At 36.6% G+C, this 19,955-nt stretch overlaps 2 protein-coding genes across 2 annotated transcripts; both read left to right on the forward strand.

The window, feature by feature from the left end:
- The first annotated feature begins 1,174 nt into the window (after positions 1-1,174).
- Positions 1,175-8,079, forward strand: LOC110902768. The gene is made up of 4 exons (XM_022149180.2): positions 1,175-1,328; positions 7,233-7,412; positions 7,522-7,590; positions 7,690-8,079. The coding sequence occupies exons 2-4, from the start codon at positions 7,281-7,283 to the stop codon at positions 7,924-7,926; spliced, it is 438 nt and encodes a 145-aa protein (XP_022004872.1). The 5' UTR covers positions 1,175-1,328; positions 7,233-7,280; the 3' UTR covers positions 7,927-8,079.
- Positions 2,742-3,719, forward strand: LOC110913036. Its single transcript, XM_022157903.2, has one exon. It carries the CDS (start codon positions 2,742-2,744, stop codon positions 3,717-3,719), a length of 978 nt encoding a protein of 325 aa, XP_022013595.1.
- Positions 8,080-19,955: the final 11,876 nt, after the last annotated feature.

The raw sequence follows: 19,955 nt of genomic DNA on the forward strand, positions 1-19,955 counted from the left end.
ATGAGAGCAGCAATCGAGGTGAAAAAAATGTCGTCGTAATCATTCAGTTTGGGAAATACAGATTCTGGGGAGGTATCGTATTACTTCAAATATATTGTGTTTTTTTCTTTATGGTTACATTTTGAATAATTGTTTACATTAATTAAAATAAATGTATACATCTGTTCAGGGCATTTGTCTGTTTCAAATTTGTATACTGTCACCCGAGTCTTAATTAACAGTGATATTGATGAGGTTGCTGAGTTTAAACAAAGGTTCACTATCCTAATAAGTTTTTTTAAATTTCCTATGCATTTCTGTGAATCTAAATTATTAAATTTTATTTTTTTACTAGATTTATAGAGAAACTTTCTCCCGAAATGTCTTCCAGTTATTCTGGCCTAAGTTCTTCTATTGTGAAGTCTGCCACTGAAGAGTTCCTTTCTGACCTCACTTTTTTTCCCATTGGGTCGTTAAGCTCAATAGATACGGTAACACGGATAACAAATAGTTTTTATATGTTTTACACTATCCATTTTTGTATACTTTATATATATCTTAAACACAGACGAGGTTTGTTGTCATTGTTGGCACTATCAAGAGTTTTGCATCGAACAATGAGTGGTTTTACAACGCGTGCACAAACTGCAACAAAAAGGTTTCAACCGTTACTGTTGTTAAAGAAAAGCAGGATGGTACTGATGGTTTTGAAGAGGTTACTGTCTTGGAATGCAAGACTGATATTTGTAATACAAGGACCGTTTCATCAATTCCACGGTAAATATTATCCATGTTAAGTTTTGTTTGTCAAAATAAGTAAATCTCATTTATATTTGTTTGCAGAATTAGGCTTTATATACGTGTCCAAGATTGCACTGGTATTGTGAGTCTAACATTGTTTGAGCGTGAGGTGACAAAGCTTTTGAAGGTTAATGCTAATCAGCTTTTAGACAACAACATTGAAGTATGTAGTAAATAATTCATTTTTGTTATAAATACAGATATATTCCCTCCTAATTCTCCTCCTAAATTATCATGGTTTCAGTTACATTTGACTACATAATGTTTCAGTTACATTTGACTACATAAATTCTCAGTTACATTTGACTACATCATTGTATATATATATATGATTGATAAATGAAAGAATATACACTTCTCATCTTCTCATATTTATATTATTTTTCATATCACGTTATCAGCACGAGGCTCTAACAAACTGAGATTTATCGGAAATCTGAGATCAATCACAAGAATTTGTAGCCGTTTTCCCGTCGCCGGCCAACAACACATATTCATCACTCTGTTTCTGTTTTGTGATTCCGAACATCTTCGGCTCATACATCCAGGTACACGTCATCATAATGTTTACAATGTGTTTTCAAGTCTTTATACAGTATATATCCGAAGGATACAAATAAATTTTGATTTACAAACCGGTAATCGGTAAAGGATTTTTTTTTTTTTCATATACTGTAACATCCTTTTTCACACACAAACAGAAAGAGACAGAAAGGATACTAACATTTTTTTAAATGATTTTCGAATTAAATTATAAATCTAATCCTTTGGAACAAAAGACTTATGTTTTTTTGATCTGGGTCTTTCGAATACCCAGAACATGATTTTTTTTTTTTATCCACAACTGTCTTTCTGGATTTTAGAACAAAATAGGAATAGGTATTTCCTTTGATCCGTTCTTACCAATACAAATTTAGAGAAAAAAAACGGTCACTGCCACCGCACCGTAAACAACTGAAAAAAAAAAAACCCAACATCACATTGTGCATACAACTTCTGACCTGAAAATCTTTCTCCGGCGATTGTCCTCAACCGCCGACCGTAAAAAAAAAAAAAAAAAAAAAAAAAAAAAAAAAAAATCAAAGTCGACAGTGCGGAAGGGAACCGGAACACTCTTCCCGACGATTTCCGGCGAATTGTTTTTTTTTTCTTCCATATACTTGCAAATTTTGGTTCCTTCTTCTCCTTTTTCCTTTGTTTCTCTCAATCGATATTTACACAAAATACTTGCAGACTTTTTATGTACATGGTTTTGAATTTGAATCATTATTTTTATTGGGAACATGATTTTCTAGAGAAAGAAGGGTTTTCTTTTATTGCTCCTGTTTCCCTCTTTCTTTGTTGGAACATGGTTTTGAACTTGTATTCTCTTTCTTTGGGAATATGGATTACAGCTGGATCCACTATTTTATTATTATTAATATTCAATATTTCATTTCATTCATAACAAAAACAACAGTATGGCATTTATTAGGCTTTGTATTACACATTTTTTAACGGCAACTTTGTACTACACATTAGCCAGTGATTATTCACGTATTAATTATGGATTTTCACGTGAAGCATAAAAAAAAAAAAAAAAAAAAATGAAATTTAAGGTTTATGTTTTAAACCTTTCAGTCAAATCACAAACAACAAATGTTGTTTTATTGTATTTGAAATTTAGATTTTGACTAACACCTCAAAACCAATTATATACGTTTAAAAAAAAAAGAAACCGTTCTGTTTAACGGTTTTTATGGCAACTTTAATCCTTTTTTTTTTTTTAGTCTTATAAATGATAATAACCGTTCTGTTTAACGGTTTTTATGGCGAATAACAAACTCATTAAAAAAAAAAAATACAAACTTATAACTACATATGAAAACTGTCTGCTTATAAAGAACCCGAAGTTCTCCTATGGTATCCATTATATACACATGCTTGTTATTAAATGCATGTCTTTTTCCTTTGTAGACAAAATGTCGAACTTATCAAAACTCGAATTCGTCGCCCTTGACATCTCGGGAAATAACTACCTCCCATGGACTCTTGATGCGAAAATTCATCTGACAGCAAATAATCTAGGTGCGACAATCAATGATGAGAATCAAACCTCCGCTCAAGATAAGGCTAAGGCCATGATATTCCTTCGTCACCATCTTCACGAAGACTTGAAGAGGGAGTATCTTACTGTTGAGGACCCTCTCGAGTTGTGGAAAAATATCAAAGAAAGATTTGACCACCAGAAGCTGGTCTTGCTCCCTAAAGCTCGCTATGAATGGCTTCATTTGAGGCTACAAGATTATAAAAGTGTTAGCGAGTACAACTCTGCTCTTTTCCGCATCACCTCTGAGCTTAAATTATGTGGTGAAAAAATAACCGACGAAGACATGCTTGAGAAAACTTTCTCAACGTTCCATGCATCAAACATGCTCCTGTCGCAGCAGTATAGGGAACGTAAATTTACAAAATATTCTGAATTAATATCATGTTTGTTGGTCGCGGAGCAAAACAACAAGCTCCTACTACAAAATCATCAAGCGCGACCAGTCGGTGCAAGCCCATTGCCAGAAGCCAATGCGGCAAATTATCAAAGCGGACGTGGGAGAGGTCGCGGTCGCGGTCGCGGGCGTGGTCGTGGACGGAGCAATACATGGCGAAGAGAATCTCAAAATTCTAAATCTAGTGGTGGCGAATCGAGCCGACAAAACACGGGACGACCTCCTAGAGGGAGAACCGGCGAGAGCCAAAACAATATATGTTATAAATGTGGAATGTCAAATCATTGGTCCCGCACATGTCACACCCCTAAACACCTCGTTGAGGCATATCAACGCATGATGAAAGAAAAAGGAAAGAATGCTGAAACTAATCTGATTGAGAATGCACCTTCACCCACGATATCAGACGTTCATTTGGATGCATGCGATTTCATTGAAAATGTTCGTGATGTTTAAACATATTTAACGTATCTTTTATATTTTACTTTTCACATTGTGACCTTGGTATTTGGTTTGGTTTGAAACTTTTGCAATGTTTTATTTTTACTCCTTTGCATTAATTTTTATTTATTTATTTATTTCCTGAAGAAATATGCATGCTAGCTCCAGTAGAGCTATTATTGGTGATGAATGTCTGGTAGATAGTGGTAGTACTAACACTATTCTCAAAAATATGAAATAGCTACCCGAAATGTAGCGTTTGCCCGACTATTAACGCAAATCATACAGTTGAGAGCTCATTTCCCTGAAAATCCAATTAAAACCATACGAGTGGATAATGCAGGAGAATTCACATCCCAAGCTTTTAACGATTATTGTATGTCGATTGGGATAAAGGTTGAACATCCAGTAGCTCATGTTCATACACAAAATGGTTTAGCTGAATCATTAATTAAACGATTACAAATAATCGCTAGACCTGTCCTAATGAGATGCAAATTGCCATCTTCTGCATGGGGGCATGCTATTCTACATGTTGCTGCATTAATCCGATTAAGACCAACTGCCGACCATGAATACTCCCCATTACAACTGGTCTCCGGAAGAGAACCAAATCTGTCCCACCTCAAAATATTTGGTTGTGCGGTATATGTACCAATATCGCCACCACAACATACCATAATGGGACCACAGAGAAGGCTGGGGATTTACATTGGTTTTAATGCCCCTTCTATTATTAAATTTTTAGAACCATTAACGGGTGACATGTTTACAGCACGCTTTGCTGACTGTCAGTTTAATGAGACAGTATTCCCAGTCTTAGGGGGGAGATAAGACTAAAGAAAGACTGGTAACACAAGAGTTAACATGGAATGCATCATCATTATCAAATCTCGACCCCTGAAGTGGTCAAAGTGAATCTGAAGTCCGAAAGATTATACATTTGCAAAGAATCGCAAATGAATTATCAGATGCATTCACAGACACAAATAGGGTGACAAAGTCACATATACCAGCATCAAATGCACCTGCTCGAATTGAAGTAATCCCAGAAGCGATTACCATACAAAGAAAACGTGGGAGACCAATAGGTTCCAAAGATAAAAACCCACGTAAGCGAAAAGAGCAGAATAAATCAGTTGGTGAAAATTTAGTAAATGAAACTCTAGAAGAGGTAAATGTCCCAGAAGAGACAAATATAACTCCAAAGGAAAATGAAAATCCAGAAGACGCACTGGTACTAAACGAAAACGAGATCTCTATCAATTATGTACAAAATAGTACAATATGGAACCGAAATGAAACACGTGTTAATGATATGTTCGCATATGCTATAGCAACAAATATAATCAATGAAAATGATTACATACCTAAAACTCTAGAAGAGTGCATGCACAGAGTTGATTGGCCAAAATGGCAAGAGGCCATAAAGGCTGAGGTAGGTTCGCTTGAAAAGCGAAATGTTTTCGGACCTGTAGTCCGAACACCCATAGACGTCAAACCAGTAGGTTATAAATGGGTGTTTACTATAAAAAGAAATGAAAGGAATGAGATTGTACGATACAAGGCACGTCTTGTAGCACAAGGATTTTCCCAAATCCCAGGAGTTGATTATGAGGAAACGTATTCCCCTGTAGTGGATGCGATAACCCTTAGATTTCTAATTGGCCTTGCAATCTCAGAAGGACTTCAAATGAGACTTATGGATGTCGTCACTGCATACTTGTACGGGACACTAGAAAATGACACCTACATGAAAATCCCTAAAGGATTAAAAATGCCGGAAGCATTAAAATCAATACCTCGAGACATGTGTGTTATTAAGCTAAAAAGATCTTTATATGGTCTTAAACAATCTGGCCGTATGTGGTACAATCGGCTTAGTGAATATCTTGAAAAAGAAGGATACAAGTCTGATGTAATCATTCCATGTGTTTTTATAAAAAGATCACTCTCAAAATTCACTATAATAGCAGTCTACGTGGATGATATAAACATCATTGGAGCTCCTGAAGAGATAAAAAAAAAAAACTGCTAATATATTAAAGAGAGAATTCGAGATGAAAGACCTTGGCACAACAAAATTATGTCTCGGCCTGCAGTTCGAGCATTTGCGCAACGGTACATTCATACATCAGTCAAATTACATCCAGAAGATGTTAGTACGTTGTAATGCCTGCAGTTCGAGCATTTGCGCAACGGTACATTCATACATCAGTCAAATTACATCCAGAAGATGTTAGTACGTTGTAATATGGATAAAGCTCATCCTTTTAGCATACCCATGGTTGTTCGACCGCTAGATCCTCAAAAGGACCCTTACCGCCCTCAAGAAGAAGGCGAAGAAGTACTTGGTCCAGAAGTACCGTACTTAAGTGCGATCGGTGCGCTTATGTATCTTGCAAATAACACGAGACTCGGTACATGTACTAGCGAGATACAGTTCAAACCCAACACGTAGACACTGGAATGGAATAAAACACATATTCCGATATATTTGCGGGACACAAGACTTAGGTCTTTTCTACAAGAAAGATCAAAAGTCCCAGCTTGTTGGGTATGCTAATGCTGGATATCTATCAGATCCACATAAAGAAAAATCTCAAACAGGTTTATTCACATATGGTGGCACAACAATTTCTTGGAAGTCAACTATGCAAACACTTACAGCAACGTCATCAAATCATGCCGAACTAATTGCACTATATGAGGCTGGTCGAAAATGTGTGTGGTTGAGATCAATGATTACTCACATACAAGAAGCATGGGGATTAGAACAGATCAAGAAGGAGCCGACAATTATTTATGAAGACAATGCTGCTTGCATAGCTTAGATCAAAGAAGGTTACATCAAGGGTGATCGAACAAAGCATATTTCACCAAAATTCTTCTCAACATATGACTTGTAGAAAGAAGGGGAAATTGATGTTTGCCAAATCAAGTCAAGTGAAAATTTAGCTGACCTATTCACGTTACTCACAAAATCTTTATCAAGAAACACTATCGAGCAACTATCACACAAGATCCGTCTCCGTAGATTGAAAGATGTTTGTTGAATTCAGGGGGAGAATTATACACACTGTACTCTTTTTCCCTTAACTAAGTTTTGTCCCAATGGGTTTTCTTAGTAAGGTTTTTAATGAGGCAGTACAACTGATCCAGTAGTATCAGTTTATTATATAGGTCCTGAAGTATCTATTTAATATCATCCTGAAGTATGTTATTAATTGTGTATAATAAATAATAATATATATCTGAGGGGGAGTGTTATAAATACAGATATATTCCCTCCTAATTCTCCTCCTAAATTATCATGGTTTCAGTTACATTTGACTACATAATGTTTCAGTTACATTTGACTACATAAATTCTCAGTTACATTTGACTACATCATTGTATATATATATATGATTGATAAATGAAAGAATATACACTTCTCATCTTCTCATATTTATATTATTTTTCATATCAATTTTATCATAATTGTGTTTATTTTAAAAATATTAATTATATTTTATTTTTCAACAGTTAGCAAATGAAGGAAGCTTTCCAAAGGAGCTAAATTCATTACTCAATATGAAGTTTGCCTTCAAGATTGTTGTTTCTTCTTTTAACATCAGCAAGAAGTCTGATGGATACTCAGTCTCCAAGATGACTGATAACCCGGTTGTTTTGTCCGAGCTTGATAAACATTTTGACACTATTCAGGTAAATTTATTCCAATTCACCTTTATACTATTATTACAATTTTCCAACAATGTTTAACTACTAATTAATATCATATATGTTTTTAACTTAAAAAAATTTAAAAAATCAGCCTATTGATGAGGAAGCCGTCAATGTCGAACCATCCGATTCAAATCGTAATGATGATTTGCCTGTTAAGGTTTAGTATCCTTTACCTTATCTATGATTCAACTTTAACTCATTATATGTTAAATGTATGTTTATAACTCATACCTATTTATTTATTTTATTTTACTAGGATTCTATATCCCAAACGGGAGACGATGTAACCCCTTGCTCAAATGTGTTTAAAGTTGGCTTTACAACATCGTTTGATCAGAAGGATGCTGACTTTGATACGAGCAACGAGCGTGACTTGAAGCGCAATTTGGATACCGTGTATGACGTGGATGATGTATCTTCGCAGTCTTCGTCGAAGTCGCGTAAAGATGGTGGTGTGGATGCAGTTCTTCTAATTCCAAAGAAAGAAAAGTAGTCACCTATAATTCGAACATTTGATATCATCGGCTGTTTTTTCTTAAGTATTTGGCTATTTTTGTTTATTTTGACAATGGTTTTAACTGTGTGGTTGATTTTTATGAACATGATTGTCTTATTGTTTAGTTGTTTGTTTTGAATATCAATTGTTATTTTGCTAATTTATTTTTCTAATCCCACTTTTTGTTTCTTATACATATGACATCATTATTCTTTTTGGTAACTAACATTTTAATAATATATCGTTTGAGTATTGATATTTTTATTTAAAATATAAGAACTAATATCATTTTGTGTAACATAACTCATTTTAAGAACGTATGATTTAATATTTACGTATGTATTAATCAGTATTTAGAAAAAATTACACAGTAATAAGATAACAACTTTTTACGTTATTTAATTAATAAAAAAAATAATCCGTTATTTAAATAATGAATCTTACTTAAAATTTAGTACCCAATATGATAATTCGTTAATATGGCACACTTAGATATCAATATTTTTTTATTATATAAAATTTTAATATTATTTGTTATTTTATGTAAATAAAACGTAAAATTTAATTATTGGTTGATATTTGAATTCAATTTAATTATACATGTAATGTAATATATTTAAGGAATGTAGTTAATACATTATCAATTTTTTAATATACAGTTACCATAAATTATTTCTAAATATATATATTAATTAAAATAAAATATATATTGTTTATACTATTATTTTTATATACATATTTTACCAAGGAATTACCACAATTACTTAGCTGATTTCAACTGACCCTCTTCATTGTATGGTTAAAAAATACATGGTAACACTATATTAACCATTAGTGGAACATAAAAGGTTGTTGTGGTAATTTATGTTTAAATCCAATTTATTTTTGTCAGAAATCAAACTATAGGGGATGTATATGTAACATTTCATTATGGCGGTTCTAAATAAGGACATTGTCCTTACCATACTCTACCATCAAATCATCCTTCTTATCATTCTTATCATCCCAAGGAGAAAGCAAATCGGCGACCGGAACTTATCATCGGATTATCGCCGGAATCATCCTTCTTTTAGGTTTCCGGCAACCGAAACTAGGGCTTCGAATCTTCACTTAAAGGTAACAACATTTATGTTCCTGTGATCAGTCATAAACTTTACTTTTAATCGTTTATATCTTTGATTTTATACCACTACATTGATGTACTTCTAAAGTTAACCATTAATATTGTTGTTTTTTGTAAGATTGAGTCTTTAATTGTTTGAAAAATAGTGTTGTAGTTTAGTTTTGTTATGCTATGTTCAAAAGGTGTTTATATACCGATCCTAAATCTTTCATAAACGTTTGTTGATGAATCTGTATTTAATAATTTACTTAAAATTAGAGAGATACTGGTATTAAAACTTTAAATTGCTGATGCATTAAATTTATTTATAATATTGTATGTATATTCATATAAAATTTTAATTTGTTAAGCATATAACTTTGGGTTTTTCATTATTTTAGTCGTCATTTTTTGTAGTCCAATCAGTGGTATGTATATATTGTTTTTGGTATGTATATATTGTTTTTTTGTTGTATACTGTATATATTAGTGTTTGGTAAAGTACTAGAATTTGAAAATAATTATTGTTGCAGGTTTCAAAATGTATACTTCATTTGTAAAGTATCTTCTAAACCCATCCTCATTGAGTTTAGTAAGTATTCTTTATGTAATCTATAATTCCGCTTTTAGAGTAATATAATTTATAATTTTGTTATTTGAAACTTATAATACTAAATATAGTTAATATTAATATTAATATATATACAGGATGTACCTATCAGCTTTGTTACTCAATTCTACGGAGAGGATTGGGCCGATAGGAAGATGCATATATATCACTCAAGTGGGAAAATTTGGGTCGTAATGTTGAAACGATTAAAACGTATGCCAGTCTTAACTGACGGCTGGGAAACAGTTGTTTCAGATCTCAAACTTCAGAAGGATTGTCTCCTGACATTTTGTCCCATGAACCATTTTGGTCTCTATCTTTCATCTTTTGTTAATGGCGTCTGTGAGCAATCTTATTTCACGATTAATCGTCATCTAAGATTGGGTTTTATGGTACGTAATCTCATTTAATTTTCCTTAAACTTTATATTTAACATGTATTTCACTTTTTATAATCTACCGTACATAGTCAACATTCAATTTGTTATGTTTCATATTATGTAGATCATTGAAGATTCATTTGTTCAACAATGTTTTGGAGACGATGTAATGGCTGGCTCATATGAAGTTAATTATAAGGGTTCTCCGTGGACGGTGTCAACAAGTAAGGTTAATTCAAACTATGTATTTTCACAAGGTTGGACTCAACTTTGCAACGATCTTGGCGTTCAGGAAGATGATTTATTGGTTTTTGAAAAACTTAATGATGTTATGTTTGATTTAACGGTGTATCGAGACGAGGTTGAGATAAGGTTGAGCAAGAAGGTTGAATTTGATGATGATGATGATGATGATGATGATGATGATGATGTAATTCAGATCTCTAGGGCCGATTACGATAAAGCGCTTTTTAAGGTTCGAATCTATTAGGTATTATACTTTGTATCCATTTTTATTCTTCTTTTAATCTTTTTTTAATATGATTTATTCAGGACATAGAGGTAGATGATAACCAGCCCACATCTGTTAAAAGTCCATCAGCAACATTCCCGTCAAGTACACCGAAGAAGGTTCATGTTAAAGAGACGTTGAAAGTAGGTGATGGTTTACATTTCACGACAAGACAAGATGTAAGTTTACAGACTCTATTATATTGTTATATTAATTTATTTATGACATCTGCCTATTATAACTCAATTTTTTTAATTCAACCTACAATTAACCCATACGAACATTAGTACTGATAATAAATCAATGGTTTTTTTGTTTGTTTGTTTGTACAAACACATAGTTTAATCAATTTGCCTTATCAGTAATACCATGGAATAGTTTCAATCATCATAAAAGTTGTATTCGAGTTGTTGGAACTTCATTGTTTATTTCTTTGGTTTACAAGTCAAATATTAATTAAATAAACATGACAATGTACAATTAATTTAACAACTTTATTATGTCTGAAAAATAACCTCCAACTTTATTAGATCAATTAGAAAGTGAGTCTTGGATGTATTTTTTTCCTTTTTTTTTCTTAAAAATTAGTACATTTTGTATATGTAATTTGATGCTGACAAATTTTTGCTTTAAATTTAAAAAACATATAAGATGTAAAATATTTCATGTGCTAACTCTATTATTTCACAACATGTCAAAGGAAAGGGAAAAGGTAAACTTTCTGTCGACCGATCCGTCACAGTTGATAATTTCAACAAACAATTCAAAGGCCGAAAACGTTATACAACATCTGATCAAACTGTCAAGGTATTAAATATTTTATGTATTTTATTTTAAGTGTACTAATATCTGTTTGTATTGTACATTATTTTCCTTATAAAAGGCAAAGAAATGCTTAACTGTTGTTAAAAATGTGTAGCATCCAAAGAAGGTTTCAAGGAATGCAAACAAAGTTTCCCGTATCGGCATTGATCCAGAATATTTCGACTTTAGCCGTAAAGCTGAATATAGGCTGGTACTTTTTCTTTTATACCTGATCAACCATTAAAAATTTTATAATTGTTTATATTTGCTTATAGTTTTTTTTCTTTCAACGCATTTAGCGGCTTCCGGTTGAGGTTGTTAACAGAGCCGGTGTGACAACCCGAAATTATAGGTCTCCCCTCTATGCATTGCGTGTTCACAATTCTCTGTTCTCAATTCGTCGACGTTGTAACTCGTGTTAGATGTATGAATAGTTGAAGTATCGTTTGGGTTGATGTTTAGTGAAAACCTAAGTATCGTGTATTGTTATGAAATATTGAACGCTCATGAATTTTTATACGTGACATGGGAAGGATCAAGTGTGAATGTGTTTGCTTAGCAGAATGGCCTTGTTTCAATTGGGCCGCATATACACAGGAATTAGTTCGGCCCCCACACACAAAAGATATTCTTCGGCCACTACTACGAAATTGTTATTTAGATATGTTATATGTTGCCCTTCGGCCTTGCAAGCCCAAACCAAACCAAGCCTTTTTTCTCTTATTACTTGTTTACGTAAATGGTGTGTTAAAAATATAAATCAGTTTTGCAAACCCTAACCCCCCTCCTAATCAAGAAACGGCAGAAGATTCCCAGCGAGGCACCATCTTTTTGAGTCCAGTTTCCCTAAGCGCTCCTCGTGCAGCGTTCTTAAACACGGTCCTATCATATCTTGGTTAGTGGAATGTACTTAACTATTATTGAATTGTTTATTCTTGTTGGTGAGTGAACTTAACTAACATATTTGTGAACAAATTGTGTTGTTTGATATCTTGAACCCACTGTTTGTGCTTGGTCAAAGTAAAGTGGTCCAATGAAATTGCAAACTCCAAATAATCAAGTGATAAATCAATAGTCTTTGAGGTCCAATAGAATTGCAAGTAAATGACCTCATGAGTTGTTAACTTTGACTAGAAATGGCGGCCATGTGCTGGCTTTAATCGATCAACATAGATGTTTTATTTTATTTTTTTTGTTGTCAGTAAGCATATTAGTTGCATTAAATGTTGAGTTGAGGGTATGATCATTAGATGATGATGTGGGTCGGTTGTTATGGAATAAAGGAAATTGGCACGATGATTGTTACATTAGCGTTAAAGGTGAATTAATTACGTAATGCCTGCTATTGAACATAGTGTGATCATGATTGATAACTGATTGAATATCACAACTTGATCTGTTTCGAAATGCGAATATGTTTGCTCATAACTATTACCCAAGTGCGGATAGATTTGTTGGCCATAATCTGTGATTGATATTGTGAGTTTCGTCGTATATTATTTGAGTATTAGCGTACTGTTTGGGCTTAGATGATTCACATGCATGCATACTTTTGTTAATGGCTTTACTTGGGCCGAGCATTAGTGTAGGGCTGCACACTCCTCTGTGGGCCGCTGAGTTGAGTTGGGCTATGTATGATAACAGGCCGCGTATTTGGGGCTGGACCACTAGTATGGGATGTACGTTCGGATGAATAGCACATCTTATAATTTAGTCAGTAACTTTGGACAGCACACTGTGAAAAATAATAAGTTAAATGCTGGTGTGTTTCGTGAAACATGAACCCGTGATATGGATTACTCATTATCCAGATACTTGCAAGTGGTTGTTACGTGAATGTATGATATGCATATGTGTGTGAACTACTGAGATACATGTTTGTGAGCAACATGCTAGTGTATATGCAATGTTACATGATTTATCTGTATATGAATTCCATGCATTTACTACACGACTCTACGTTAAATGTTATGAGTCAATGATTGCATGATTAAGGGGTTACTACTGGTATAAGGATATGTGTGATACTGATATGCTACTTGTGTGATGTGTACGTAGAATACGTGGTATATGCGAACACTAAACTAACTGTCTTTGGTAACCACGGTAGGGTTTGGCTGACCAACTTGGAACGGGTAAAGTAACTCGTTAAATACCGAGCAAATCTAAGGTGAGTTCACTACATTCGAGCATGCGTCCCAGTGGTTGGGGACAGTCAATGGGTATTCCATGGGGGGATGAGTCTTTGGGTAAAAACGAGTATATTGGTTAATATTCTCACCTATCATCTTTTGTAAGTCCCTCATCGGGTATTAGTTAGTAGCGCTACTTAGGTTTGGCACCCTCACCCCGTGCCTGTAGAGGACGGAGGTGAACTAATGACCCAGTCTGGCCCAGTACTAGATAGGAGTACGTGGGAAGGGCAGTCGTGTATTTCAGGAGCCGTCATTGTTCGGAAATGAGATATTAACAATATTACTTGCATTGTCAGTGAACTGTTTTACATACAACTGGTAACAAACGTTTTCTAAAAACTGTGAACTCGCCAGCTTTGTCTAATACACTTGTTACATGCTCGCAGGTCGTTAGGTGATTGGATAGGGGCTTGCTGGCTGGAGAGCAAGAGTGGTCATGGTCATACCGACGGAATTATTTATCGAATACTTATTTGTTTTGATTGTTTCGTTTTTACCTTATGATACCTTAATGCTTCCGCTGAACTTATGATTTTGGATAACTTATAATTGGGATTTCAGTATTATTCAACAATGGAACTTCATTTTAATTTGTGATTCAATGTAATTGGTGGCTCATTGCTAGTCGTCACACGCCTAACAGGGACACTCCCTAGGTGGTAATTTGAGGGTGTGACAGTTTGGTATCAGAGCCACTGGTTATAGTGAACTTGGTTTTAAAGCGTTTTTATAAAACCAGACTATAACCGAACAGTACCGAAATCGACCATGACACTCAGCTCCAGACTGCAAGGTTCGTTTCTCGTTACTACTGCATAGTATATCTAGTGTTTGCTTATGAATAACATCACACGTGAATGTACACTTAGCACTGCAGTATGAACTTCTATGTTACCAACCCATGTTACGTGTTTTAAGAGTGCGACTCTTCTTGAACTTTCATGATCTATGTTGTGGCGTCATCTGTCTCATTGCTCGAATTCGGGGAACCTTTTTAGCGCGAGTTAAGAGGCACTGAGATAAGCATGCAAATTGCCTTATTATTATGGGTGCACACATAATAATAATGTGGGATGCATGTGAGTCCCAGTGAGGCTTAATGAGTGTGAGAGGGGTTCTGCTCTATTAATTGATGTTATGTTAGAACTCAACAGTCTACAGGAGTCATAATAGTGATTGTCTCCTACTCGAACATGATCTTTTCACTCCTTTCTGAACTCTTACGAATCTTGATGCTATCAAGTATTACCTGAACACCTATCTGAACGCCTAGCGAACTGTGTAGAATGTTAGGTGCTTGTACGAACATCCCTGAGTTGGATGTCGCAGCGTTGAATGTTTGGTCAATAACCTTCTCACTTCTCTTTGTTGGTTGGAACTCAATGTGTTCACGTCTTAGATCCTGAAGTGCGATCACTTTTGCAACACTCTCGCGACATACTATGTAATACTCAGTCAACTTGCAAGTTGCAAGAACGATGGACAAGAGGGTAAACGTAGTACCTTACCGACTTCAGCATTTGAACAACCCTAGTTACCGGCAACGAACAACAGCGATTTAACTCTAATCGAATCCTTGACCCCAGTCAGCGACTCATGGGAGTCGACTCATACGAACCAATCGGGACAAAATCGATGACGATTGACTGTAGAGCGGACTGTGTAACTGCCCGCACCATGAGTAGTGCCTTAGGACGTGGCACGGAATGTGAAAAGACGGACCTTGTTAGTGAAGGGACGCAGGACACCGTTAGAGGCAATGAGATTAGAGGCAACAGTCGCGGCAACATCAAGGTACCCGTGATCGTAGCTTACAGTATGGAAACGAAGGTGACATCGACAAGGATTGACTGTGTTAAGTCAAGGTGACAACAACCAAGGGGATGACGACAGTACCGAGAATTCTCGTAGCGAAAACAACAACACTAGAAGTGGTGTTCGTGGAAGAGCATTCAGGATTGGCGTGGGCGACGCCAGGATTTTAGCAACGTGGTAGCTAGTATGAGTAGCTAGTCGCTTCGTCTCTGTTCTATCTAACCCTGATGCTCCTTGAATCTGAACCTGTGGTGGAATCGGCTGATGTCAAGTCAATTGAAACTACATGTGTTTGTTGGGATGCAAACTCGACCTTGTGGGACAAGTGTACGACATCGACCTTCTAAAACTCTTGATAGTTTTGATGCAGGGGTCAGTGTGGATTGGTTAGCCAGATATCGTGTAGACAAACCATGTGAGGAGAAAGTGGTCGTCTGTCATAAAGTATACGAGTGGTGCAGAGGTTAGCATCAGTTCAGCAATGAAGGCTGGAAGTGCCCACGGAAGGATTACCCCGCTGTGTTAGGCTACGGAAAAGAGGATCGAGGATCCATCAAATTGTCCATGATTTCTCCCTATGTGCTACCGGAAGAATTATCAGGTTTACCTCCACAACGCCAGGTAGAATTTCAAAACGACCTCATGCCAGGAGCAGCCTCAATCGTTCGTGCTCCTTATCGTCTTGCGCCAGGAGACTTACAGGAGTTATCGAATCAACCCCAAGAGCTGTTGGACAGGAGTTTTATCGGACCCAACTTTTCGGTTTGGGGAGCGCCAATTATATTCATGAAGATAAGCCTTTTCGTATGTGTGCAGATTATTAAGAACAAGGCGACAGTCTAGAACCGTTCGCCTCGACCATGTATTGACAGCCGATTGACCAACTGCGAGGGTTAAGCTCCTATTCAAGGGATGACTAACGAACGAACTACCATCAGATGGAATTCCAAGGTGGAATGTTTCCACAACGGCATATCGAACGCAATGCGACCAGTGCGACTGGAGTTAATCGACACACCAGCCGCTCTATGGACCACATGAATCGATCGTGTTTATTGATGACGTTTTGGGACATTTCTAGGGGGAAGGAACATCATGGGCGGCATTCGCACCTTATTTTAGAGCTCCTAAGGGAGGAGCCACTTCGCGTGGAATCTTGATTTGATGTAATTTCTGGATTCGAGAGGTACCTTATAGTCATATAATCAACGAAATGGGAGTACACGTGGATCTCGCTAAGATCCATTGGGTTAGAAACTGATCGACGCCAAAGATTCCTTCGGGGATATAGCAATTTCTTGGTTTCGCTTGATACTATCGCAGATTCGTCAGGGGATTTTCGAAGATAGTGCAGCTTTAACTTCCTTGGCATAGCAGGGTATTGTGCATTCGTGAGATACAAAATGGGAGAACGTCTTTTCAGCTTCCGATCCAAACACTACAACACACTAAACATCGTCCTTACCCGAGGGTGCGGGTGATTTAGTGGTATATCATGATGGTTCGAATCAGAGTCTCAGTTATACGTCGATGCAACACGAGAAGGTGATAGCCTACGTAGCGGACTTACAAGAAGAATTGCACGAGTCACAACTGGCGGTGGAAGACATAGTTCTTGGAATCAAATTGGAGGCGTTTCTTGGGCGATACCAAATGCACTACTTAGATCGACCACAAAAGCCTCTCGTGTGCCCTGGTTTTGAAAGAGCTAATCAAATGATGGCCTCGCTGGATGGAACCTTCGAATGAATTCGACTACGGACCCTAAGTGTGTATGAGTTTGCAGTTCACTATCGACTCTAACTTACCTGATTAGACCCGCTCTGTTCAAACTGGAGAACTGAAGGAAGAGAAATTACAAGTTAAACCCATGTGGGGCATGGGGAAGCAACCTTTGGCAGGTCGGACGATATTTGCTACCTCGTGGAACGAACGTGGGTCTCGTTATACGGCAACTTTAGGGAATTTGTGTTGAGCAAAGCACACCGACCTTAATATTCCAGTCGTCTGAGTTTGATGGGAGATGTTAGGGTCTATGAATCTCGTACTAGTGATTGGGCGTGAAGGCCCACCTAGCTATATATGTGAATGATAATTGACTTGTGGGAAAGTCAAAGTGAATTATCAGCAACCAGTAATACCCGCATGGAAATGAGAACAGACTGACATGGATTCTGTCGCTAATCTACTTACAACTCGAAACGGAACAAGTATCACCTGTGTGATCGTTGATTGTCTCGCGTTACCAGCACACTATCTCGCAATCAAGGAAACAGACGAGTCTTCGGGGTTGTGAATGTTCCTTTGAGAGAGGCGGTTTTAGGCACGAGGTGCCAACTTCTGCTACCTTTGATTTTGAGTTATACCTGATTTATGACAATCAATACACTACACCCTTGGCTTACGTCTAGGCATGAGCATTGCTTATCACTGTAGGACAACCAGACAGAGTAACGAATCATCCTGACACTCGAAGACATGCTGCGAGCATGTGCGTGATTGACTTTAGTAAGAATAAAAGGACATTTACCTTGGGTTGAGTTCTACTGTAGCAGTTACCATTCTAGTATTTAGACAGCTCTGTTTGAGGCATTTCATGGACATTAACGCTCATATCCTTGTTGAATTAAGGTGGGTGACAATCTAATCGCAGGTCCAGGACTTCTATTCGAAACTCTTGAGAAGATTGTTTGGATCGGAAATCGGTTGGCGGACGCGAGTGGCCGTCAGGAAAGATGATAAGCTTAGGGAAACACTAGGAGCTCGCTCTAGGCGACTTTATCATGTTGAAAATCTCGCCCTGGGAGAGTGTGGTACGCTTGGGAAGCGTGGCAAGCTTAATTTACGTAACGTTGAGTTATTCAGAATTCTGGAAAGAATTGGTCACACCGTCTACAAACTCGAGTTACCCGACGAATTGGGTGACACGCATAACATCATTTATGTCTCGAATCTAAGGCAGTGTTTGCCCGATAAAACGCTTGTGATACCCTTATTAGAGTCTGAGGTTAATGACACGTTGTAGTTGTTGAGGAATCTACTGAAATCATGGACTAGGACATCAAGATTCGTTAGCATAGTCGAATTCCAATCGTGAGAGTTCGTTGGAACTCAAGACGTGGACCGGATCGGAGTAAGCTCTAGTCCCCTCAAATGTTCAAACGGTTGTATCAACTTCGGATATCATTGGCGAATTTCGGGACGAAATTCCCTTTCAAGTTGGGGATGATGTGGCACCTGAGGAAAATCCGCATTTATCTTAATTTATTACTTCACTCATGTGGGATTTGCTTATCAAATTTCGGGACGAAATTTCTTTCAAGTTGGGGATGATGTGACAACCCGAAATTATAGGTCTCCCCTCTATGCATTGCGTGTTCACAATTCTCTGTTCTCAATTCGTCGACGTTGTAACTCGTGTTAGATGTATGAATAGTTGAAGTATCGTTTGGGTTGATGTTTAGTGAAAACCTAAGTATCGTGTATTGTTATGAAATATTGAACGCTCATGAATTTTTATACGTGACATGGGAAGGATCAAGTGTGAATGTGTTTGCTTAGCAGAATGGCCTTGTTTCAATTGGGCCGCATATACACAGGAATTAGTTCGGCCCCCACACACAAAAGATATTCTTCGGCCACTACTACGAAATTGTTATTTAGATATGTTATATGTTGCCCTTCGGCCTTGCAAGCCCAAACCAAACCAAGCCTTTTTTCTCTTATTACTTGTTTACGTAAATGGTGTGTTAAAAATATAAATCAGTTTTGCAAACCCTAACCCCCCCTCCTAATCAAGAAACGGCAGAAGATTCCCAGCGAGGCACCATCTTTTTGAGTCCAGTTTCCCTAAGCGCTCCTCGTGCAGCGTTCTTAAACACGGTCCTATCATATCTTGGTTAGTGGAATGTACTTAACTATTATTGAATTGTTTATTCTTGTTGGTGAGTGAACTTAACTAACATATTTGTGAACAAATTGTGTTGTTTGATATCTTGAACCCACTGTTTGTGCTTGGTCAAAGTAAAGTGGTCCAATGAAATTGCAAACTCCAAATAATCAAGTGATAAATCAATAGTCTTTGAGGTCCAATAGAATTGCAAGTAAATGACCTCATGAGTTGTTAACTTTGACTAGAAATGGCGGCCATGTGCTGGCTTTAATCGATCAACATAGATGTTTTATTTTATTTTTTTTGTTGTCAGTAAGCATATTAGTTGCATTAAATGTTGAGTTGAGGGTATGATCATTAGATGATGATGTGGGTCGGTTGTTATGGAATAAAGGAAATTGGCACGATGATTGTTACATTAGCGTTAAAGGTGAATTAATTACGTAATGCCTGCTATTGAACATAGTGTGATCATGATTGATAACTGATTGAATATCACAGCTTGATCTGTTTCGAAATGCGAATATGTTTGCTCATAACTATTACCCAAGTGCGGATAGATTTGTTGGCCATAATCTGTGATTGATATTGTGAGTTTCGTCGTATATTATTTGAGTATTAGCGTACTGTTTGGGCTTAGATGATTCACATGCATGCATACTTTTGTTAATGGCTTTACTTGGGCCGAGCATTAGTGTAGGGCTGCACACTCCTCTGT

The sequence above is a fragment of the Helianthus annuus genome, chromosome 2, assembly GCF_002127325.2.
Source record: "Helianthus annuus cultivar XRQ/B chromosome 2, HanXRQr2.0-SUNRISE, whole genome shotgun sequence".
Lineage (NCBI taxonomy): Eukaryota > Viridiplantae > Streptophyta > Magnoliopsida > Asterales > Asteraceae > Helianthus > Helianthus annuus.

Bases quoted from the DNA above. Each gene is read 5' to 3' on its own strand.
- LOC110913036 (XM_022157903.2), top strand. From the start codon at position 2,742: ATGTCGAACTTATCAAAACTCGAATTCGTCGCCCTTGACATCTCGGGA.
- LOC110902768 (XM_022149180.2), top strand. From the start codon at position 7,281: ATGAAGTTTGCCTTCAAGATTGTTGTTTCTTCTTTTAACATCAGCAAG. The intron at 7,413-7,521 runs GTAAATTTATTC...TTAAAAAATCAG, and splicing joins AACATTTTGACACTATTCAG to CCTATTGATGAGGAAGCCGT. The intron at 7,591-7,689 runs GTTTAGTATCCT...TTATTTTACTAG, and splicing joins ATGATGATTTGCCTGTTAAG to GATTCTATATCCCAAACGGG.